This window comes from Sorghum bicolor, chromosome 10, assembly GCF_000003195.3.
Source record: "Sorghum bicolor cultivar BTx623 chromosome 10, Sorghum_bicolor_NCBIv3, whole genome shotgun sequence".
NCBI classification, from domain to species: Eukaryota; Viridiplantae; Streptophyta; class Magnoliopsida; order Poales; family Poaceae; genus Sorghum; species Sorghum bicolor.
Window position 1 is genome coordinate 8,004,306 of NC_012879.2, and position 24,447 is coordinate 8,028,752.

The 24,447-nt window shown below is 49.0% G+C and overlaps 2 protein-coding genes across 5 annotated transcripts in view; both read right to left on the reverse strand.

Annotated features, from left to right (window-relative positions):
* Window positions 1–17,752, reverse strand: part of LOC8081281 — a 31,999-nt gene extending 14,247 nt beyond the window's left edge. Inside the window, exons 1-13 of one of the 3 annotated variants that reach the window (XM_021448818.1) lie at window positions 17,231–17,752; window positions 17,012–17,136; window positions 16,824–16,918; window positions 16,560–16,748; window positions 16,013–16,103; window positions 15,293–15,344; window positions 9,599–9,664; window positions 8,875–9,026; window positions 8,718–8,788; window positions 8,342–8,542; window positions 7,802–7,843; window positions 430–537; window positions 120–209 (exon numbers count right to left, since the gene is read on the reverse strand). In XM_021448818.1, the coding sequence (XP_021304493.1) occupies window positions 120–209; window positions 430–537; window positions 7,802–7,843; window positions 8,342–8,542; window positions 8,718–8,788; window positions 8,875–9,026; window positions 9,599–9,664; window positions 15,293–15,344; window positions 16,013–16,103; window positions 16,560–16,748; window positions 16,824–16,918; window positions 17,012–17,136; window positions 17,231–17,658 (1,710 nt within the window). In that variant the 5' untranslated portion in view covers window positions 17,659–17,752. The remainder of the gene's footprint in view (window positions 1–119; window positions 210–429; window positions 538–7,801; window positions 7,844–8,341; window positions 8,543–8,717; window positions 8,789–8,874; window positions 9,027–9,598; window positions 9,665–15,292; window positions 15,345–16,012; window positions 16,104–16,559; window positions 16,749–16,823; window positions 16,919–17,011; window positions 17,137–17,230) is intronic. The other 2 variants (XM_021448817.1, XM_002438049.2) reach the window with 2 other exon arrangements.
* On the reverse strand, window positions 19,647–23,297 carry LOC8065517 (pentatricopeptide repeat-containing protein OGR1, mitochondrial). 2 transcript variants are annotated; one of them, XM_021448525.1, is made up of 3 exons: window positions 21,133–23,297; window positions 20,413–20,460; window positions 19,647–19,989 (listed from the first exon to the last, which is right to left on the reverse strand). In XM_021448525.1, the coding sequence occupies exon 1, from the start codon at window positions 23,253–23,255 to the stop codon at window positions 21,465–21,467; it is 1,791 nt and encodes a 596-aa protein (XP_021304200.1). In that variant the 5' UTR covers window positions 23,256–23,297; the 3' UTR covers window positions 19,647–19,989; window positions 20,413–20,460; window positions 21,133–21,464. The 2 variants fall into 2 exon arrangements, with proteins under 2 accessions (XP_021304200.1, XP_002438098.1); XM_002438053.2 differs by having other exon boundaries at window positions 19,647–20,460.

The following is a 24,447-nucleotide window of genomic DNA, read 5'->3' on the forward strand; positions in this document are numbered from 1 at the left end:
AATAGATGCTTAAGGAAGGAATACTCAATCATATATAATATATATATATATAGGCCAAGAAATGGAAATCAGTGAAGAGGACCAAAATTAGTGATGAAACAAAGAAGAAATTTCAAAACCTTGTGCAACTCTACAAGGTTATGTCTTGAAATGATTATTTTTCTGTCCTTCTCGATCTGGTTATTGAAAACTCTCAGTTGCTCATCATCCTGAACATTGAATAGATAGATATAAGTGTAGACATAGTGCTAGGAGATTCTTCAAACTAGGAGAGCATGCAATAAACAAGTTATTGAGCAGCAACAGTTATTTATATAACATCTCATAAGAGATACCATCATCAGATGTCAGCAGAACTGAAGAAGAGTGATGTCAACGTGGTTTCACAACTGAACACTTTGTAAACAAAGTATAATAGGATGAGCTTACCTTTGGAAGAGGAATAAAGATTCTGTTTTTGAAAAGCTTTGTTATATCACTGGACCTTGAAGGCTTCCGTCCTTTAAGGCTCCCTACCAGCTGTTTCAAGGACGATGACTGAAAATATACATTTCAGATTAATAGGGAGTTTAGGCACTCATGTTGCAATCCACCATGCAAAACAAACTCTAACAGCTTGACTAATTAGTAGCCAAATTTTATTGTTTAGCCATTTTGTAAAATAGAAAACTTGTTAAAAAAGAGGAGATCCACAACAGTCTTGTTATTTCACAAAATCAGGTAGCAAGCGTCCGTGGTTGGCTATGGCTATATATGGCCACCGAAAATTAAGGGATAACCAGCTTGCTATTTCACAAAATCAGGTAGCACATTTGTTGGAGCTTACTTTTTGCTATACAAATGCTAAAATAGCCTCTACAACAAGAATAGCCAAGTTGTTGGAGTTGCTCCAATTTGAATTCTAAAAGAAGCAGGCCATAGAAAAGTTGTACAAACAAGGATTCATTTTTTATTTATTTATTTTGCTTTTTTCTGACAAAACTACAGTTCAGTATTTGCCAAAGAGGCTACCAAGAATTACTTGGTGCTCTAACGCTGCACTTCACATTGCAGTGTTTTTCACTTCTAATTTGTTCCTGACTAAATACTCCCTCCAGTCACAAAAAGGTCATACTGGACATCGTCACAAACACACTACTCCTGACAACATTTTTTTTCTCGAAAATGCAATAGAGCTGTGTTTCATTTCATTAAAAAGATAGGTTAGAGTGTACCGGTATGTGCTTTTAATAGCTGTAGCAGTGATTTTGGTAGAATAGATAGATTTGTTTGTGTTAGACTTTCTGATTTCATTATTGGGCTAACCCTAATCAGGGTGGCCATATAGTTAGGGATACATGGGCCTCATGGGCCTAATACTCATATACTCTAACATCCCCCCGCAGTCTGAACTGCCGTCGCAGCGGAGTTCGCAGACTGGACACGAAAGAAAAGAGGTACAACACACGAGCCCCCCACAGACACAACTAGCCACTGGTGATGTTGAGGCTGGTACGGAACTCGGTGAATGTCGAGGACGGGAGACCCTTGGTGAAGATGTCGGCGAACTGGGAGGTGGTCGGGACGTGGAGGACCCGAACATCGCCGACAGCGACCCGGTCCCGGACGAAGTGTAGATCGATCTCCACATGCTTGGTCCTCTGGTGCTGGACCGGGTTGGTGGAGAGGTACACCGCACTGACGTTGTCGCAGTAGACCAGTGCGCTCCGGGAGAGAGGGCTGTGGAGCTCGGCGAGGAGCTGACGGAGCCAGGAAGCCTCAGCCACGCCGTTGGCGACAGCACGGTACTCCGCCTCGGCACTGGAGCGGGAGACGACCGGCTGTCGCTTGGACGACCAAGACACCAGGTTGCCGCCTAAGAAGACGGCGTAGCCGGAGGTGGAGCGGCGGGTGTCCGGGCACCCGGCCCAGTCGGCGTCGGTGTAGACGACGAGCTCGGTGGAGGACGACCGTCGGTGAAGGAGAAGACCAAAGTCGACTGTGCCGCGGAGGTACCGTAGGATCCGCTTGAGAGCGGCGAGGTGTGGCTCCCGAGGATCATGCATATGGAGGCAGATCTGCTGTACTGCATAGGTGATATCCGGCCGAGTGAAGGTGAGGTACTGAAGTGCCCCGGCAAGACTCCGATAAGCGGTGGGATCTGTCACTGGTATACCCTCAGCCTCCGATATCTTGCCCTGTGTGTCAACCGGAGTGGAGCAGGGCTTGCAGTCAGTCATCCCAGCTCTCTCCAGGATATCAAGAGTGTACTGCCGCTGGTGAAGGAGTAATCCAGCAGGGTGAGGCTCAACAGTGACCCCGAGAAAGTGATGTAGAGCACCCAGATCCTTCATGGCAAACTCCTGCTGAAGTGATGCAATGATCCGCCGAAGGAGTGACTCAGTGGAGGCTGTGAGGACAATGTCATCAACATAGAGCAGCAGATATGCAGTCTCTGCCCCATGGTGATAGATGAACAGAGAGGTATCTGACTTGGCCTCCACAAACCCCAAAGTCAGCAGAAAAGCAGCAAACCGATGGTTCCACGCCCGGGGGGCCTGCTTGAGGCCGTAGAGAGACTTGTTGAGCCGACACACCATGTCAGGACAAGAAGAGTCAACAAATCCCGCCGGCTGACTGCAGTAGACTGTCTCAGTAAGAACGCCATGCAGGAAGGCATTCTTGACGTCCAGCTGATGCACGGGCCACCCGCGCGTGAGAGCCAGTGAGAGCACCGTGCGGACGGTGGCCGGCTTCACCACCGGGCTGAAGGTCTCGTCGTAGTCGACACCGGGTCGCTGAGTGAAGCCCCGGAGAACCCAGCGAGCCTTGTACCGCTCAAGTGTGCCGTCAGCCCGGCGCTTGTGGGTCCAGATCCACTTGCCGGTGACGATGTTGGAGCCCGGCGGTCGTGGCACCAGATCCCATGTCTGGTTGGCGAGGAGGGCCGCGTACTCCTCTTCCATCGCGCGGCGCCAGTGAGGGTCCAGCAAGGCCTCGCGGACGGAAGAGGGTACCGGTGAGACCTGCGAGTCCCCGGGCATCGCCGCAAGAGCCCGGGGCTGCAGGGTCCCAGCCGCATGTCGCGTCACCATCGGGTGAACATGACGCGGGTGTCGGTGAAGGAGCGGTGGGTGGTACACTGGCGTCACGGCCCGAGTAGCTGGGTGTCGTGGCGGCGGGGTCGGTGTCGCCGGCGGGGAAGACGTCACCGGTGGCGCAGGTGACCCCGGCGAAGAGGGGGCCACCGGCGCCGCCGGAGGCAGCGGCGCCAGCCGGGCACGTCGCTGGTAGACGCGCACCGGCTGGGCGTAACGTGCCGGTGGGGCCGGTGTCGAAGGTGCCGACCCCACGCCGGGAGCACGTCGCTGGTAGACACGCACCGGCTGGGCGAAGCGTACCGGTGGGGCCGGTGTCGAAGGTGCCGACCCGGGACCCGCGTCAGGCGCAGGGGCCGGGCCGGAAGGTGACACCTCGGGACCCGGGCAGGGTAGAGGCCCCGAGGTGTCACGGGCGACAGGCGACGTAGCAGTACCTGCAGGAAACACCGGAAACGGTGGCTGGACCACCGGGTCAGTAGGAAACACAGAGGAGAGGTCATGCTCCGAGGTGGAAGCAGGAGTGGCAGTGGTGGAAAAGGGGAAGATCGACTCGTCGAACACCACATGGCGAGATATGAGGACTCGACGAGAGGTAAGGTCGTAGCATCGGTACCCCTTGTGATCCGGGGAGTACCCAAGGAAGACACAGAGAGTCGAACGGGGTGCCAGCTTATGAGGAGTGGTGGCGGTGGTGTTGGGATAACACGCACACCCAAAGACTCGAAGGTGATCATAGCGAGGAGGGGTACCAAAGAGAGCGTGGTGAGGTGTGGGAGCTGGACAAGCAGCGGAAGGAAGGCGGTTAAGGAGGTAAGTGGAGGTGTGCAAGCTCTCGGCCCAGAAGCGAGCAGGAAGAGAGGCCTGGAGCAGGAGAGTGCGCACGGTGTCGTTGGTGGTGCGAATCATGCGCTCAGCCTTGCCGTTTTGAGAGGATGTATACGGGCAAGACATGCGCAACTGGACACCGTGAGAGAGAAAGAAGGCACGGGAGGCGGAGTTGTCGAACTCCCGACCATTGTCACACTGGACAGCCTTGATAGTGAGGCCGAACTGAGTGGACACCCAAGCGAAAAAGTGGACAAGCGCGGGGAAAGCATCAGACTTTGCACGTAAAGGAAAAGTCCAGGAATAATGAGAATAATCATCCACCACCACAAGATAGTACTTGTATCCAGAAATACTGATGACAGGAGAGGTCCATAAGTCACAATGTACAAGGTCAAAAATGCGGGCCGCATGAGAAGAAGAACTAGAAAAAGGAAGACGAACATGTCGGCCCAGTTGGCACGCATGACACAAATGCTCATCGTGAGCCCGAGTACATCGAATATCGGAACTACGACTAAGCTGCATTAAAACATCACGTCCAGGATGGCCGAGACGCCGGTGCCAAGTAGTGGAGGTGGTGGTGGCGAAGGCAGCTGACAAAACTGGCGAAGGAGGCGAGGCAGATGCCGGAAAGCGAAGAGTGTAAAGGGGCCCCGTGCTGTCACATCAGAGCAGAGGACGCCGGGAAGCCAAATCCTTCACAGTAAGACCAGAAGAGTCAAACTCTACAGAACAAGAATTGTCAGCTGTAAAACGACGAATAGAAAGAAGATTGTGAACCATAGAAGGAGCAACAAGAACATCAGGAAGACGAAAGGAACCATGGGAGCCGGCAGCACCCACAGAGGTGACAGGAAGACAAGACCCATTAGCGACCATAATGGACGAAGGGAGAGATGGAGAAGGAGGGCGAACAGAAGAAAGTATACCGGGGTTAGGAGTGGTGTGGTAAGTAGCCCCAGAGTCGGCGACCCACTCCGGCCCGACTGGGGGTGTCAGGGCCATGGTGCTGAAGGAGTGCGCCAAGGCCAACTGGTCCCAGCCGGCCGACCCGGGCAAGGGCGTCGGTGGAGTAGCCCACGAGGACGCCGGAAACGGGGCCGCCCACGGGGTCACTGAGGGGAACCCCGGGGGAGCACCCGCAAGCATGGCCGCCGGCGGGCGAGGCTCGCCACCGGAAGCCTGGAACGGCCACATGGAGATGCGCCCTGACCATGGGTGGTTGTAGGATGGCCAGGGTGCACCTCGTGGAGGTGGCAGCGTCGTCGTGTTGCCCCCACGACCTGCTCCACGTCCCCCACCACGACGACGGCGGCCGCCACGCCCCCCCCCCCCCCACCCCCGCTCGGCCCGGGGGGAAGAGGACCCAGAAGTGACGACTGTGGTGGGGTGGCGGGACGAGGTGGAGTGGCAGCGAGAGCAGTCGAGGAGGAGGACGAGGACCCCGAAGCGGAGGTGGACCCAGGCTGTAGGCCCTGAGTAAGCTCCTCCATGACAAGGTCGTCACGGACCTGCAGGAAGGTGGGGAAGGGCCGCTGCCTGGTGATCCACGTCCGGAGGTAGGAGTATCGGTCACTGAGCCCGCGGAGAACGTTGAGGACCAAGATGCGGTCCTCCACGGGCCAGCCGAGGTCGCCGAGGGAGTCCGCCATACCCTTCATCTGGCGGCAGTACTCGCTGACGGAGAGGTTGCCCTGGACGAAGGTGCGGAAGCTCGCGTCGAGCCGCAGAGCCCGGGCTTCGGCGTTGCCCAGGAACTGGCCCTCGAGCGCCAGCCAGGCCCCGCGAGCGCTCGGGGTGTTGCGGACGAGGTCGTGGAGATCCAGGGAGATCGTCCCCAGAATCCAGGAGAGGACGACGCTGTCGAGGCGAAGCCACGAGGGGGTCGGGACCGCCCCCGAGGCGTCGAGGAGGACGTGGTCGTCGAGGGCGTAGCGGCGGAGGGTGAGGAGGACCAAGTCCCTCCAGCGAGCGTAGGAGGGCGACTCGGGCTCGAGGACGACCGGGACGAGGAGGCGGATGTTCTGGACGCCCCCTGCCTGGTAGTGGAGCTGCACCACGTGGGGGTCGGCTGGATCGTGCCAGACGACCGAAGCCGATCCCGAGGACGAGGTCCCGACGTCAGGTGAGGCTGGAAGGCCGAGGAACTGCTCGGCGTCGGCGATCTGGCGGGCCAAGGCGTCGGCCGCGTCTCGCTCACGCTCCCAAGCAAGAGCGGCCTCACGCACGCGGGCCCGGCCCTCCGCAGCCGCAACACGAGCAGTGACGAGGGCGGCGAGCAGGGAGGAGTCCGGACGGTGCATCACGGGCGGCGGAGGCGGGGCAGGGAAGGGGGCCGCGGACGGAGCTCCCGCGCGCGTCCCTGCTGCCAGACCAGGGGCCGGTCCCCTGGGCAGAGGCCCCGAGGCCGTGAGCAGCGGCAGAGAGGAGACATCCGGAGGCATGCCCAGGCCAGCTGCGATGGCAGCAGCGGCACCCCGGGCGTAGGCAGCCGCGGTGGCCGCGTCGGGCGCGTCCTGGTCGCCAGCCAGAGCGGCCTGAAGGCCAGCTCCGGGCGCGGTCGCCTGCAGGCGGACGTCGGTTGCGGCTCTGTCCGCATCCGCGCGGGCGCCGTCCGCATCCGCGCGAGCGCCATCTTGGGCGGCGTCCGCCGGCTCCGCGCGCGCGGCCAGAGCCGCAGCCGCGCCGGCGGCCAGGCCAGCAGCTGCGCCAGAAGAAGTAGAGGCAGGGGCGGCGGCTCTGGGCGGCGTCTGCTGCGCGATTTGCGCCCAGGAAGAGGGGAGGAGAGGAGGGAAGTGGTTGAAGTAGAAAGGAGGAGGAGGGGGATCAGGCCGGCCGGCCATGGCCGCCGGCGGCGCGCCAGCCAGAGGTGGCGGCGGCTGGGGTGGGCAGGGAGCAGGGGAGGAAGAAACCCTAAGCTGATACCATGTTAGACTTTCTGATTTTATTATTGGGCTAACCCTAATCAGGGTGGCCATATAGTTAGGGATACATGGGCCTCATGGGCCTAGCCTCATGGGCCTAATACTCATATACTCTAACAGTTTGTACTAACCAAAACACATCAATAAAGATTGGACTTAGAAATCTGGCCAGACCTGACACTGGTTACCAACATTACACACCTAGAAAAACCAGCTAACCAGGGTCAACTCGGACAATTCATGTCCAGGAGAGGCAGAACAATGCCGGCTTGCTAGCAAAACTATAATAATAAAAGCCCAGTTTGGACTCACCCAGAATACAAGCATAATGAGCATTCCTTAGTATTCTTCCAAAACAAGCATGCCATCAAGCCAAGCATAATGACGCCTAGTTTAGATACAACCGTGCCCACACTAAATCATCCAATGGCAATCAATTATCAAATACGCCTTTATGCTAATAATGACTGCCAAGCACAAGCAAACAGCGCTCACAGGATTATTGAGCAGAATAGGTTAAGCAATATAAACATAAAAAACTGTCACTGGTTTGGTACTTTGGTTCCCAGCAGAGTCACTGTTGTTGCTAATATTAGGATTGGGGATGAAGGTGTGTTGTTTATAGAGGGTACAGATGCAAAAACAGTGGACTTTATCAAAATTTCACCATATATACACCCCCTATAAGACATGTCTATGCAACCACAAGGCAAGCGCACCCCCCCCCCCCCCTCTCTCTCTCTAGTTTGCTCTAGCTTCGCCACTGATTAGGATGATAAACAACAGATGGCAAAACTAAAAAAAGTTAGGAGCATGTTGCATGGTAAATAAAACCTAAACGAGCAGAAACAACAAACAAATACATGGATAGATGCCTAGATGGAAGAATAAATGTTTTCTCAACCAGATGCAACAGGGAATGACCAGAAAAGAAGCATGTCTTCTTTAAAAGGTAAGTAAGAAAATTACCAGTGGAGACAGGCGAGATAGATTATGGAACAGCAGTGTCTTCTGTATTTATGCAAAACAACCATTAGAACCAACAAAATAGGTAGGGTGTCTTCTGTATATATATGTAGGGTGCATTTTCCGTACTCCTAGGAGTAGTTAATCCCATCTTCAATAAACCACATTATGTACGTGTTCATACTTGTTTATCGGTTTGAGTATATTTATATACTCATATAAGATACTCTAGATCTTACCACGCAAAAAAAAAAAATTCGAAGGAATCCATATTTTTTTAATATATTACTAAAATGCGACTATTGTAGTATATATAATAAGTATAACCACATACTTCATATATGCATACGTACTTAACATACATATCACCTTAGATGGTCTAGTATGATCATATACTTCGTCTACATACATTTGTTCGGTCATATACACCCTAAATCTAGAGATATAGACATGGGAGTAACTACTCCTGGGAGTACGAAGTAATTTCCATATATATATAATTGAGTGGAAGCAGGTAGGGTTATGGAAGCTTATATGCCTTACAGGTTCTTTATCCTTAGGTGCTGCTGTTGATGCCTCCACTATGTTCTGCCCACATATCAATACTAAAGATCCAGTAAGCTGGTCAAACATTTTCTCAACCTTTTCAACAAATTCTCTGCGATTTGATCTTGGAACTGCCTTAGACAGCCACTGGGAACTGTCTGGAAAGTAAACAATGGCTGGTTGTAAAGATGGCAGTACCTATTTTCATAAACCAAAATATTTCAGTATATCAGGACACAAATACTTGTGAATCTTTTCAATGTATAACAGACTGAGTGGTTAAATCTATGCAAGCAGATGCATGCACACAGGAGAAAGGAATATATGAAGATGATGCAAGTTATATACAAACAAATATTGTCTGAAGAAATACCTCACAAAGTGCTTCAATTGCGATATGCCAATCTTCTGCTTGAGTGTCATGGTCATGCTCGATATCCTGACCTAGAAGTACAACCAGAAAACAATGTTAAATTGCAGACTTTTCTAAACTGTATATAGGATATGAATTCTTGGGACTAGAAGCATACTGTCAACCCAATAAACTGCTGGTTTAGCATTTTGCTCTTTCTTTGCTTCATCTTCATTACCATCAGCCACCTCCTCAGGAGGGTCAAATATAACAGCTACTTGGTCACCATTGATCTCATACACCTCTCCACGCTGTCCATTTGATAAAGTTCTGCAAGTATAATGGATAGAAGAATGTTCAATTATAAATGATAAAGATTGTACTTACAGATGTTGAGAGATAATACTGCATCACCATTGGCGAAGAACGAATGTTGAGAGATAATACTGCATGCATCCCCATTGGCAAAGGCTCGAGCAAAAGAAATTCTAACTGAAACTAGCACTCTGCCAGTCTAAGCATACAAAGGCTTCCAAAACGGTTGCAAATACAATGCACCCATAGTTCGTTCAAGGTAGAAGCTCAACATGCAAAGTGTAACACCCCATGCAAAAATGAACAAATCCTTGACAATCTGCCCAATATCAATGACTAATGCCATGACAATGTGCAAAAAATAGGCAGAATAATTCCAACCTTAAAGCATTTTTTCAGCCTTATTGACATTTTAGTTTTAATGAGAAACATACAAAAAATAAATTAACTAGTGATGGTAACTAAAAAATGATATTTATTATCAGGGCACACAAAGGTGAAATGTTGGGGCAATAACATGCAACAAAGAATGGTCTCAAAGGTCAAAACATTCTAGCCCTATTCTATACAATAACTTATCAACCTACCTGCCACTAATAAAGGTATAGGCATTCTTTGAGCCATCTTGAGTAGGTACTTTCCCCAAAATGATCCTGTGATACGACATATATGTATATCTGATTAGTGCAAAAACACTCAAACAGTATGACCACCCATAAGACCATAACCATGCTAAGAAAAACAGAAAAGTTTGGATAGCTAATATACAGTCAAACATGTGGTATCCAAATGAACAGAAAACAAAGACAACAGAGCCATCCTGACACCACAAAATAAATTCATCAATGTCACTTGTCACCAGCATTACTGAGCATGCACGCACAAACAACAGAGACACAAACAGGGATGGGCACATGTTGACACATAAGATCACAAATGTATGCCTGCTGTTTGGAGTGTATCCAAATGAACAAACACACAAAGAAATAAACACAGCCCACTACATTGAAATTCCTATCTGTAGAAAGGTATTGTAGGGCAAATACACCGCACACCCAAAGGGGGGGGTGGCCTCTCATTATATAGCCTGAACGGCTTGGGGTACAAGCCAGCCTGACGGCTGGTTACAAGCCTGGACGGCTTGGAGTTACAAGTCGTGTACAACACGTACTCTATGAGTTAGCTATACATATCTAATATATATCTATGTATATCTCTAATACCCGCCCTTAGTCATAGCGGGAGAATCTCGGACGCAAAGACTAGACCTAAAATCAGTAAACAACTGTACAGGCAAGCCTTTGGTCATGATGTCCGCAAACTGGTGCGACGAGGGAACATGGAGCACTCGGACCTGACCCAGAGCAACCTTGTCACGGACAAAGTGGATGTCAATCTCAATATGCTTCGTGCGCCGATGATGAACAGGATTCCCAGTCATGTATACTGCACTGACATTGTCACAGTAAACAATCGTCGCCGAAGGTAGCGGAGTGTGTAGCTCCTGGAGTAGCTGACGAAGCCAACATGTTTCTGCAACAGCGTGTGCTACAGCCCTGTATTCTGCCTCAGCGCTGGAGCAAGAGACGGTGGTCTGCCGCTTAGAGGACCAAGACACCAAGTTATCACCAAGATAGACACAGTATCCAGAAGTCTGAACGGCGAGAATCCGGACAACCAGCCCAGTCAGCATCCGAATAAGCAGTGAGACTATCAATCGGTCCAGCACTGATAGAAAGACCAGCAGACTGTGTCCCCTTGACATAACGAAGAATCCTCTTAAGGAATGCAAGATGAGGTTCCCTTGGATCATGCATAAATAGACAGACTTGTTGAACAGCATATGCAAGGTCATGACGAGTCAGTGTCAAGTACTGGAGAGCACCAGCGAGGCTACGATATTGTGTCGGATCAGCAACAGGAGAGCCGTCTGTGGCAGAAAGCTTCATACGGGCATCAACAGGAGTAGCTGTGGGATGGCATTCAGACATTCCAGCACGCTGCAGAAGATCAGCTGCATACTGCCTTTGAGACAGAAAGAGACCGCTGGCAGATCTAGTAATAGAAATCCCAAGAAAATGATGAAGTTCTCCTAAATCCGTCATAGCAAACTCAGAATGAAGTCACTCCATGATACGACGAAGAAGAGCTGGCGATGAGGCAGTCAGAATGATGTCATCAACATATAGTAACAAGTAAGCAGTGTTGGAGCCATCTTTGTACACAGACAGCGATGAATCAGATACTGAAGTGACAAAACCCAGAGTCCGAATGAAGGATGCAAAACGCTGGTGCCAGGCTCGAGGTGCTTGCTTGAGGCCATATAGAGATTTCTGAAGGAGACAAACATGATTTGGGGCAGTAGGATCAACAAAACCAGGGGGCTGCTGACAGTAAACAGTTTCATTGAGATGACCATGAAGAAACGCGTTCTTAACATCCAGTTGATGAATAGGCCAAGAACGAGATGCTGCAATACTGAGAACAACCTGAATCGTGGCAGGTTTCACAACTGGACTGAAAGTTTCGTCGTAGTCAATGCCATACCTCTGAGAAAAACCACGGACAACCCAACGAGCTTTGTGTCGAGCAAGAGATCCATCTGAGCGGTGCTTCTGCTTGAAAATCCACTTGCCTGAGACGATGTTGGCACCGGGTGGTCGAGGAACTAGACGCCAAGTGCCATTATCAATAAGAGCTTTGTATTCGTCAACCATCGCTACTCGCCAGTTCGGATCAGCAAGAGCACTGCGATAATTTGCAGGAAGTGGTGAAGCGATCGTGGCTGAGAAACCCAAGCGCTGAACTGGCGGAGGAAGAGTCCCAGTCTGTTGGCGAGTGACTGGGCGCGAGATGACAGGTTCTGGAGGTGAGACTGGTGCAGAAACCTCAGCAGAGGAAGACCTGGTCAGCTCCGGAGCTGCATCCGAAGCATTGGAGGGCAATGGAGCAGGACGGCGCCGACTGTAAACCTGCGTGATCGGCGGTCGAGCGCCGAGAACTCCAGCTGGTCCTCCAGCTGGGCGCAGGAGATGTCCGGCAGCAGCAGGGGGCTGCCGCTGAGCAGCAGCAGCCGTGGAAGCACCGGGGGTCGGGAGCACTGGACCGAGCCAAAGAATAGACGGATCCTGCTCCAGACTGTCATCGTGCACCACGCGTGGAGAAGGATGGCTGGCGGGCACTAGGGGTGCTGGTGGAGGCGCCGGTAGTCGATCCTGCAACAGAAAATCAAGCGACTCCGTAGGCGGTTTTGCAGCCGCAAACGGAAAATAAGACTCATCAAAGACTACATGCCGAGAAATGATCACTTTGCGAGTGGAGAGATCGAGGCATCGGTAACCCTTCTGGGAAGAGGGATAGCCGATGAAGACACCTGCAGAGGAGCGAGGGGCGAGCTTATGAGGTGTCGTGGCACTGAGATTGGGGTAGCAAAGACAGCCAAAAACTCGAAGAGAGGAGAAATCTGGCATCTTGTGATAAAGTAGATGATGAGGAATATCATTAAGGATGGAGGAGGATGGGCGCCGGTTTAGCAGATAAACTGCAGTGGCCAGAGCCTCAGCCCAATACTGTGGTGGCATAGCAGCGTGCAGCAAAAGGGTGCGAGCAATATTGTTAAGGGTGCGCAACATCCGTTCAGCTTTGCCGTTTTGGGCTGACGTGTAGGGGCAAGAGGTTCGAAGTAGGATACCGCGACTACTAAGGAAGGTAGAGGTGGTGTTATTAATGAACTATGTGCCGTTATCTGCCTGAAAGCACTTGACTGACAAATTGAACTGGGTGTGAGCATAGGAAACAAAATTGACAAGCTGAGTGTGCACGTCTGATTTATGCCGAAGAGGAAACGACCAGCAATAATGACTGTAATCATCCACAAGCACAAGATAGTATTTGAAACCAGACACACTAAGAACTGGAGAAGTCCACACATCACAGTGAACAAGAGCAAAGGGAACAGACGAACGTGATGAAGAACTAGTAAACGGCAACCGAGCATGTTTACCAAGTTGACAGGCATGGCAAACAGCGCGATCTAAATTATTACATGAAATAGCTGAAATTTTATTGAGACGAGCTAGGGCAGCGGGTGCAGGATGACCGAGACGAGAGTGCCACAAGGATGATGGAACAGCAACATGACAGGTGGCAACTGGTGGACTGGATGATGAAAGGGTGTAGAGGTCCCCTCCATTATTGCAGCGTAGAATCACGTTCCCGGTCTGGAGATCCTTGACACAAAAACCATAGGCGTCAAACTCAATAGAGCAGTTATTGTCACGAGTAAATTGACGAACTGAAAGGAGGTTGCGAACAAGATGTGGAGCAACAAGAACATTATTGAGTTTGAAGAGATGATCAGCTATAGGAATAATAGAAGTGCCACGACTAGAGACTAGAATAGATGCCCCATTGCCGACTGTTATGAAGGACGGCGAGTGAGGGAGACGGGAAAGAAGTATACCGTCACCGGCGGCCATGTGAGAGGTCGCGCCAGTGTCGAGGACCCAGGGACTTGGTCCTGCGCCGCCTTGGAGTGCCATCTGGTTCAGCGAAGCGATGAGGGCACTCTGATCCCAGCCGCCTGTCATGGAAGGGGGGGGCGAACGCCGTGTGCGCCTGCGGCAGAGGCGCAAGGGGGGGACGCCACTGTGGCTGATGTTGCCACTGCGGCTGCTGCGGGGGCATACCAGCCCATGGGTTCATGCAGAACCAAGGACCGGCTGGAGGGACGCCGGGACGCCCGCCTGACGAAGTCTGAGACGGGGCGGACTGCTGCTGGAAGCGGCCACCACCGCCATTACCCTTGCCTTTGCCCTTGCCCTTACCCTTGCCACCACCACCGTTACTGCCACCACGGTTGGGCTGGGCAGGGGTGGAGCGACAGGAAGGGGATGAACATGGGCTGGGCACAGGGACGGAGGTGTCAACTGCAGTAAGGGCAGTGTCGGAGGAGACCTTGGCGTCGGAGGCGAGGCGAATTTCCTTGAGCCGGAGGGTATTGTGCGCTGAGGTGAAGGACGGAAGCACCGCCGAGTTGGCGATGATGTCCGCAGAATTTGCGAATCGCGGGTTGAGACCACGAAGCAAATTCAGCACAAGCTGAGGCTCGGAGACGGCTTGGCCAACGTCGCGGAGGGCGTCGGTAGTCTGCTTCATCTTCTGGGCGTAAGCGTCGATGGTGAGATCTCCCTGCACCATGGTGTGGAACTCCTGGCCCAGGACAACCGCGCGGGTGGCCTGGTTTGCCTGGAACAGAGCCGTAATGGCGACGTAGAGAGCGCGTGCCGTCTGATCTGGCTCCATGGCGAGGTCAAGAACGCTATCGTCGATGCAGCCATATATCCAACTCCGGACGCAGGCGTCGGGTTGCGACCAATTGCGATCAGTGGGCCGGGGTGGGATGGAGCCGTCGATGTGACCTAGCAGGCCAAACTTGCCGCACATGGCAGTGAAGAAGGCGGACCACTTGGTGAAGTTTGGCAGCTTGAGGTCGAGGATGAGCGGGACGTGAGACTTCACGTTGATGGTGGCGTAGGAGAAGATCGCTGGTGCAGGAGCATCCCCCAGGGCCGGCATGGAAGGGGAGCCGGCCATACTGGAGGTGGAGGACGCACTGGATGAATCAGTGCTCATGGCGACGGATGGTGCGGTGGCGAACAGGTGCAGATGCAGCCTGAACGGGCAGGGAGGGCGCGCCGGGCTAGGTCGGCGGCACCGTGGAGGAGAGGGCAGCGGAAGACAAGAACCCTAACCCTAAACTGTCCCGGACGCAGATACCATGTAGAAAGGTATTGTAGGGCAAATACACCGCACACCCAAAGGGGGGGTGGCCTCTCATTATATAGCCTGAACGGCTTGGGGTACAAGCCAGCCTGACGGCTGGTTACAAGCCTGGACGGCTTGGGGTTACAAGTCGTGTACAACACGTACTCTATGAGTTAGCTATATATATCTAATATATATCTATGTATATCTCTAATACTATCAGATGGGTAAAATATTATGCAATTCCACGTTATTATAGCATGATTTAATATTTCAAGTGCCATAGATCCTTGAAACAAGGTTATCGGTTCTGTCCAGAAAGAAAACAGGGAGCAAGTAAATTGAATTTCCAATAAATATGTAACCTAGACAATCTTTTTTCACAAACGTGCTTTATGCACATGTTTCATTAATATGAGAAAGCCTAGGCAGATCCAAAGATAGCAATGAAAAATATTTCATAAGACAGGTGGTCTATAAAACCAAAATGAGAATACATAACTTCCAATAGGTACCTATTATCTGCTTCAACAACCACCGATGCTCCAATGTACTTGACCCTATCTCCTGAAAACAATAATTAGAAAGGTCTAAGTTGTCAATGCCCTCAGGCTTCAGCCTTCATTCATAGTTCTGTAAGTTCTATAAGTAATAACTACTAACAAGTCCAGCCTGAATTCAATGTTTCACAGGAGTGAGTAGAAAGCATGTAAAACCAAACAGTACAGATGCACTCTGTAGCTACCTCATAATATAAGCTTTGGTACAAAAACTGAAACTTCACACATGCAGGGATAAGTTGGCTGCATGGTATAGGTGCATTACTACAGTATAGTGAAGCGTTTCTTGGTAAAGTAGGATTGTTGGGTTCACCTTAACAGACTAAAAGAGTAACGGTAGAGTGTGACTGGCTATGTGCTAACAGGCATTATCGAAAGCACAGAATATTGGTAACAAATAAAATAAGGCCCAACTCATTTTAATGACATGACACATTAGGTCATTAGCTCACAGCAGTACAACAGAACTTAGCCTAACAAATGCCCTGAGAAGAAATAGCTACTTTGCAAAATGTAGTCACAGCATCAATGCAGAATTAGCACATAACAAAGCACACATACTACTACAGATGTCATATAGAGGGTAAACAGTTCATTGCTATATATAGAAAATCAGAGCCAACTTGGGAAAACACTCTGTACTGGGGAAAAAAACAAGAAGCTAAGTCATGTTACCCTTTTGAAGAGACCTCTTCTCTTCTTCGGATAACTCAGCAGTGCCAGAGGATTCTGCTGCTGAAGAACTTTCCTGTATACCAGCAACTCTCTGCAACCGCAAGCAGTGAAGACGTAAGTCGTAAGGAAGACAGAACACAAACTAGAGACGTAAAGAATCAGGAAATAGCAGCTCAATATGGATTAGAATTTGTAGTAGAAAAGAAAATTAAGATGTGACTGATTTGAATAAAATTCAATGCTACACTGTACAATTGATGTTAGTTTTACAAGTATTTTGTTGGTAGTTTAGAGGTCTCTCAGTCAGAAATTAAATGAAATGAGTAGGTACAAGGTAAAGGTAAAGGTAGGCAGTGAGCCTAGCTCAACTGGTTGGAGTGGAAGGTGCAGTTGTGCATCCCAAACACCCCTTCTAGGTTGGATCTCGTTTTTTTAAGGTAATAAGTAACACTTTATTTTCTACTACTTAGAATGAAAAGAGCCAGAAACACATAAGATTCGTCAAATGTCATTATTTTCCATGGTTTGACAATCAATGAAAAGAAACCTTGGCAAATTCTTCAAGAGTGCATGGAACTAGCTTCTTTAGGTCTGCCACCGATTTAATAGAATCGTCATCATCACTTTCAGCAGATTCCTCATCACCTTCACCATCGACCTCTGATTCTGAACCATTCTCCTCTACCTCTGCATGACTATCCTCTCCCTCACTCTCTGAACAGTCTTCGCCACAATCCTACAAGGTCAGGCATTAGGTTCAACCACAAACTTAGATCTTAAGACTTCTAATATATGGGGCAGATTATATTACATATGGTGCTAGAACACTGCTGTCCAGAACTAATAATGGTGCACACAACTCATTGGCAAGAGCCCTCACAAATCTCTCGCGGTAGAATTCAGTCCCTGCATTATAGAAACCAAGAAAAATCTCAAATATCCATATAAGTAGATGGAAACATGTATTGATGAAGCATCAGCTCCATTCTCGACCAGCACCTGGCAAGCTCTGGAGCAATATCCTTCCACTGGAGGACTGCAACCCTGAACCGTACTCCAGAGCTACATCCTTGTGCCGCAGGTGCGATGCCACGCACTCGCTCAGCAGCTGCCTCGCGTTCTGACTGACAAGACAAAAGGACACAAGGCAACAGAGTTAAACCTCGTCGTGCACAAAACAGCAAACAGGATGTGCGCAGCCGCGCCCGTGCTGCTTACTCGACGTAGTACGGGAAGCTGTTCCACGAGACGCCGGTCTTGTCCCACGGCACGACGCGGCGCAGGAACTCGTTGCGGAAGCGATCCCGCTTGGTGAGGAATGGCGACTCCCGCCGCTTGCAGCCGGTGATGAACCGCTCGCCGCTGAGCCACTCCTGCTGATCCCTCTCCCCGAGCCGCGCGTGCTCCTGCTCTCTGCTGCCGCCGCCGCCACTCCCCGCCGCCTCCGCGCTGCCGACGCCCTCCTTCGAGTTCGAGCTGTAGAACCGGCACAGCCGCCGCTGCTTCTCGCCGCACGGCCACGGCGGCGCGCCGAGCCTCCTCACCAGGGCGCTATCCCCAAGGCTGGACGCTGCCGCGGGGTTGGCGGCAGGCTCGCGCCAGAGCGGCGCGCGCAGGAGGCAGCGCAGCCGCATCGCTCGATGCATCGCGGCTCGCGGGGCGGGGCGAGGCGAGGCGAGGCGAGGAGGATTCGCGGCCGCGAGCGGGCTAGGCCTCGGACTCGGATTCGCGCATGCCGGCATGCGTGGTACCTGGTGGATTGAGAATGAGAACTCTGGGCTTGGGCTGTGGCGTGAGGGCGTGAGGCCAGGCCACGGGGACGCACGGCTCGCCGGGTAGTGGGTTGGGACTTCGGACTTCGGCTTGGGGTTGGGAAGTTTGTTAGCTGGGCCGCAATTTCTGGGAGGATGGAAAGATGGGACCGTGCACATAGGAATATAGGACTGTGAGGCTCTCTACCTAAATTAAACACATTATTTGCCTTGGCATGGGAACTGTGAAGTGTGGGTGTGGACAGTAGAAATGAGGCTAGTCTCAATGCATGTTTCATGAGAGTGTCATGCACATTAAATAGGATGCCACATAAGCAAAATTGCTGACTTGGCAGGGTCATTAAATGAAGGAGTTTCATCACATGAGAGAGCAGTTTCATCCCCATAAAACTCATCTGGCTCGGTTAACTAGTTTATAGTCTTGTTAACTGTGTCATGAAACTATACATTAAGACTGGCCTGAGTAGCTCTTTCTTTTTTGACAAAGTAGAAATGAGAGCAGAGTAGCACCATGGTCCATGGCTGTAGCCTGCAATTGCAATGAAAAAACATTAGATGAATGGTGGTTAATTAGATCGAGAAGTTCACAGAGCAAAAAAACGCCAAGTGAATAGATTGGAAGTACTTCATAAGAGCAACATTTCTGATTAAGTAAAATACATGTATGGCCTCTAAACTTGTCCCCAGGAGTCATTTAGATCCTCAAACTCTTAAATGCATTTTATGTAATCATCAAACTTGTCTTTATGTGCGTCTAGGTCCCACACTTTCGAAATGCTATTTTTAGGTCCCTAGACTTGTCATGCCATGGCATTTAGGCTACTTAGGGCACTCCCAATGCAAGACTCTATCATAGAGTCCAAGACAATTAATTACATATTATTTATGGTATTTTGCTGATGTGGCAGCATATTTATTGAAGAAAGAGGTAGAAAAAATAAGACTCCAAGTCTTATTTAGACTCCAAGTCCACATTGTTCGAGGTAATAAATAACTTTAGACTCCATGTTAGAGTCTGCATTGTGAGTGCCCTTAAAACCTGCCCTAGCGTGTTCATTAGATCTAAATAGACTCAATCTACTCCGCATCATGAGGCGATATGCTACAACGGTCGGATCCGTACCTCATTATTGACTAGCGTAGGAACTTAATGGAAAAGCAATCATTCAGGGAGAGCATGTAGATAGAGCACAAAGAGAGACCAAAATGTGGGCTAATTGAAGTTTGTTTGGACCTAGATAACACACTATGACAAGTTCAAGGGCTTAAAACTGAAATTTTGATAGTTTTGGACCTATATGACACCCAAGATAAGTTTGGATACCTCAAAAATGCATTCTAACAGTTTAAGGACCTGAATAATAACATCACGAGACAAGTTTAAGGGTCACTCGTGCACTTTACTCTTTCTGATTTATACTAGGATCATACGTTGCAACAAGGAAAAATAATCTTGTGATAATTTGAGTTTGAACATGTGTTATACTATTACTTTAAAAATGATACTCTAAGAGTGATATTCGCAACATTCCCTTTATAGTCAATCATCAATGTTACATGACTTTTCATGGAACATGAACAATTAGAATACAATCCATGTTTTGATCTTAACAAATATAAACAATTAAACATCGACTCTTGATAGTACAATGAAATTATAGTATGATGATCATGGATCTAAGATAATCATTGGCAACCCCATCTTTCAAGTTTCAAGTCTATAGCTTCAAATATTTCAAATGTCAAGCTGACCCTGTCTTTTCTAGAAATACTTGAAGAATTCAGAGGTTTGTCTTTACAAGAATGGAATTTGAAGGAAATACTAAATGACAGTTCCTTGCTCTACTAAATAGCAGAAGAGGGACAATTAAATGGGTCAAACTAGGAGATGAGGGGAACCAAATGTTTTCATGCAAATGCAACAATTAAAGCATAGAAAAAAAATAATCTAAGAACCCTATTTTTTTCCTCATCATGAGAAAGAGGAACTCCCCTGGACAGCATTTAAAGAAAGGTTGGGCACCTCAGAAGTGCACCAAATGCATTTAAACCTACCAGACCTGCTCCCTCCTTCGGATGACTTGTCCTGCCTAGAATAACCCTTCAAATGACTTGTATCCTCAAGTATTCTAACAGTTTCGTCATTTTCTCTGTCTCCTGGATCAATTCCTTAACTGCTGATCCGGCATCTTTCACACCCTTTTACTGAAAGGCTTACACAGAATTTTCAGAACCTCAACTCAAGGAACAAAAAAAATGTGCACGTGACTTCATACAAATGCAACAGCAATATGCATGAGGGTACACACCGTTCTGTGTTCTTTTGTGTCCCTCTTTCCACCATTGACCTGATCCCTTCCAGGTTCAGTGATTTCTTTAATTTTAATGATGCATTTTTTAGATCATTTGCTTGGACTTCAACTCCTGGGTTTTCCAAACCCAACGAAGTTGATACATTTGCTTAGTGAGTGAACGAGTAAGAAATAAGGAACAGGATGTTTACACGTAAGTGTCATAGAGTAGATAGAGAATAAATTAGTCAATCTTGAAATTTCAGAAAGGATGATTCAAAGATAAAAACATCAAACTACAAATGATGACTCCATTTTGCAAACATAAATTTCATACCTACTGCTGAAAGTTGTCGAGTGTCATACCCATCGCTCCTGTCCTCTCCTAATATAAGTGAACGACAATGAATTTTTTTATAGAACTCGATGACAATACCTAGACAGATGCATCAATAATCCTAGCAGAGGAATAGGGCAGGTAAGGTCATGTTCAGTACCAAATTCATTTGGTTCCATTTAGTAACATAGGCTTACAACAAGATCAAGCAGTCTAGAAAAAAGCATGGAAAGTATCAACTACTAAGATGCATATTTTTTTCAGACCCAAATTTCAGACAACTGAATCTGAAATGAAGTAAATGAATACAGCTAAAAAATCAATTCATGAGCAAAACTCTAATGGTACAATAGTGCAGAACTCAGCTCTACATGTCAATAACTCTGTTAACTCATTATTCATGCACCTCAACATTCTTCCAAGTTCTGAGTAATGCAGCAATTTTTCACTAGACCATGTGATAGGTATTATGTAATCTTTGTAGCGCTTGGGTGACAGTATGGACAGCATCCGCCTGTGGCCTGCCCCTTGTGCTCCTTGATGATGTGCTGACCATGGCTGTACTCAACTCTTCTAAGCTCTTAATGAAACACATGCATATAAGCATGTTCGCGAAAAAAGTAATGCGTGAATGATATTTGCAGCTATAGTCCACTTGACCTCTTAGAGTTTGTAGGTGAACAATATCAAAAAATGTTTCATTGTTAGTTTGTCACAAACCTCGTAGACTTGTGAATATTGGTAGATAACAGTCGTGGAGCAACTTGAATTCAAAGCTTGCACAGTTGTCACAATTTTTTTTGGTTCTGCTTCCAAGATACTTCTCGAATCATTAGGCAAACCCAGGAGTTCGTGCAAGTCAGATAACTTTGCATCTTCTAAGAACTTTTTAGTGTGATGAGCCCTCTGAACAGTAACATGGTGGTCAAGAGTCTGTAATATTATATACTTTCATCCTTATTTTGACTAGAAATGCAGTCGCATCACTTGAACTCTCCTCAAGGAGCACATGTTGTGTTTAGTAGGCTGCAAGTGACCAGTGTGCCAGCATTTTACCAGTAATCTCTGCAGGAACATTGTCCATCTTCAAACTGGTGGAATCTTGCCCTGTCCCGAATAATGATCACCCGACCATAGGCTTTAGAGATAAGTTTTGCCACCACATGACAGTCTCCACATATTCGGAGATTCTTGATCACTCGAATAGTCTCCCCAGGTGGTGTAGAAATTAACCCAAATGCAATGGCCAGCTTCTCGCTATGGTAGCTTAAGGCATACTGCTTCTCCTCCTCCCCAATGTCATGTAGCACATTGCTCGTTTCTGGCTCATATCCCAGCTCACAGATTTTTGACCCAATTTCATCTAATGCTCTGTATATTTCCCTCCACCTCAGGTGTTCTTTGTCACCATTAATGAACTTATGCATTACGCCATCTATTTCTGTGTAGCTGAAGCCAGGGACTTTCTTCACATCATTGCTTCGCATGGTGTCACGGACTCGACCAACATCCACCCACCGGGACTTGGACGCATATACATTTGACAGGAGCACATAGTCACCATCAACGTTAGAGCCAAGATCAGCAAGCTTTGTGGCAGCCAACTCTGCTAGATCCACATTACCATGCATCTTGGCAGCACCTAGCAATGTCTGCCAGAGGACAATATCTGCTGGAAATGGCATATGCATAATCATGTCATGTGCCTCAGCAAGGCGGCCTGCACGGCCAAGGAGGTCCACAATGGTCCCATAGTGCTTCATATTGGGAGGAACCCGCATGGAATCGAAAACCCTGCGCCCATCATCAACAAGCCCAGCATGGTTGCACCCACCCAACACAGCAAGGTAAGTTACTTCATCCGGTTCAATACGAGCTGGCATTTCATCAAACAACTTCAGTGCATCTTCCCCGTGCCCGTGCATGGAAAGTGCCTGAATTGTAGCATTGTAGGACACAAGTGTTCGATCTTCTAGCTTGATGGAATGGAACACTTCGAGAGCCCGGCTCAATGAGCCACACTTGGAGTACATGTCGATAAGCGCGTTGCAGACACGAACATTGCCCACAGCTCCTATTGTACGAGCAAAATCATGCGCAGCCAATCCATCCTTTAATGCTCCAAGCTGTGCACATGCAGAAAGTGCAGCAACAACAGTCACCTCATTTGGCTCCTCCCTTGGTGGCAACTCCCGGAAGCTCCCTGCCAGCCTGCGGAACAGCACGAGAGCGAGATTCGGCTCCGTCCCCTGCGCCAGCCCTGCGAGCAGCGCGTTCCATGTGGCCACATCCCGCACTGACATTTCGTCAAACACCCTCCGTGCGGACGCGAGGTCGCCGCACTTGGCATAGGAGTCGAGCAGCGTGGTCATCAGGCGGACATCAGCCGCCACACCGAGGCGGACGAGGATCGCGTGGAGCTGAAGTGTAGCGAACGCGTCGGAGCATCGGGCGGTGGCCTTCAGCGCGAAGGAGAGGGAGAGCGCATCGAGGCGAGGCCGTGGCGGCGCGGGAGCAGGGAGGAGGCGGCCGGCGAGGAGGAGGAGAGAGCGCGCCGGGTGCGGGGAGGCGGCGAGGCCGCGCAGGGCGGCGTTGAAGTCGTTGGTTGCGGGATACGGGAGGGAGCGGAGGAGGAGTAGCGCGTGCGGAAGCGCGTCGGCGTGCGGCAAGAGCGCTAGGCGGTCGAGGAAGCGCGCTCGGAGGGATGGGTAGGAGTGGAGCGTGCCTAAGGCATGGAGGCGCGCGTGGAACTGCTTGTAGTGGGAGAGCGTGGACAGGTGCGGGAGGAGGGACTCCAGCTGCAGCGCCGCCGCCGCTGCCGTGGACGGCGGCGGCGATGGCATTGGGCGGGCCTGGACCGGATGATGAGTGTCGGACTGTGGGATGATGGGCGCCTCCACTTTATTTGACTACAGTGGAATAAAACAATTATTTTTCATCTTAAACAGGCTATAGACACTCACGGCCATGACAATCTACGCCTATGATTTGTGTTTAGTTTCCAAAAAAATTACAAAATTTTCCATCATATCGAATCTTAGGCGACAATAAATATAGATAAAAAATAATTAATTACACAATTTGATTGTAATTTGCGAGACGAATTCTTTGAGCGTAGTTAGTCTATGATTGGAAAATATTTATCAAATATAAACGAAAGTGTTATAGTGTTTATTTTGCAAAGAAATTTGAAACTAAACAATGAAATGAAGAACTAGCATGCATAGATAGGGTAACTAGACTTTTAGTTGTTTCACAAGTGGTACTAGAACCTTGTTTATAATGTTGATCTCACGAGGTGTTCTAAGTTTTGTGATTGTCTAGTTACTAATGGTGCTAAGGATGGTGTATATTGGCAACTCCGATTGGTATCACGCTTCAAAGGTCCATTCTTTACACCTTAGCATCATTTGGTAGAAATTGACTCCTATGTTTCCTATTTAAGCAGATGTGCAAGCTTTCAAATCCAAACTCTTAGCACATATGTAGGGGGAGCAATTGCTACCAATTTGGGTTTATGAAACTTGTCCATAACCTTTGCACATGGTAAAATGCTTGGGCAAGCAACATGAATCCAAAAAAAATTTATTGAAAATCTTTGTAAAAAGGGTTGTCATCAATTACCAAAAAGGGGGAGATTGAAAGCCCTAGTTTGGTTTTGGATAATTGATGAAACCCTAGTACTAACCTCTATACTAAGTGTGTGTAGACTTAATGAGGTTGGTACATGCCAAGTGATGGAGCAAGTGATGACCATGGTGATGATGGTGATGACCACAAGATGATCAAGTGCTCAACTTGGAAAAGAAGAAAGAGTAAAACAAAACCCTATGGAGATCAAGGCAAAGGTATTGCTTAGGGTTTTGGTTTTGGTGATCAAGACACCATAGAGGGTGTGATCACATTTAGGATAGATAGCCGTACTATAAAGAGGGGAATTCTTTGGCTAAGCGGTTATCAAGTGCCACTAGGTGTCATTGTTCATTTGCATGCATTTAGAACCTAGTGAGATAACTTAACTCCTTCAAAGAAATT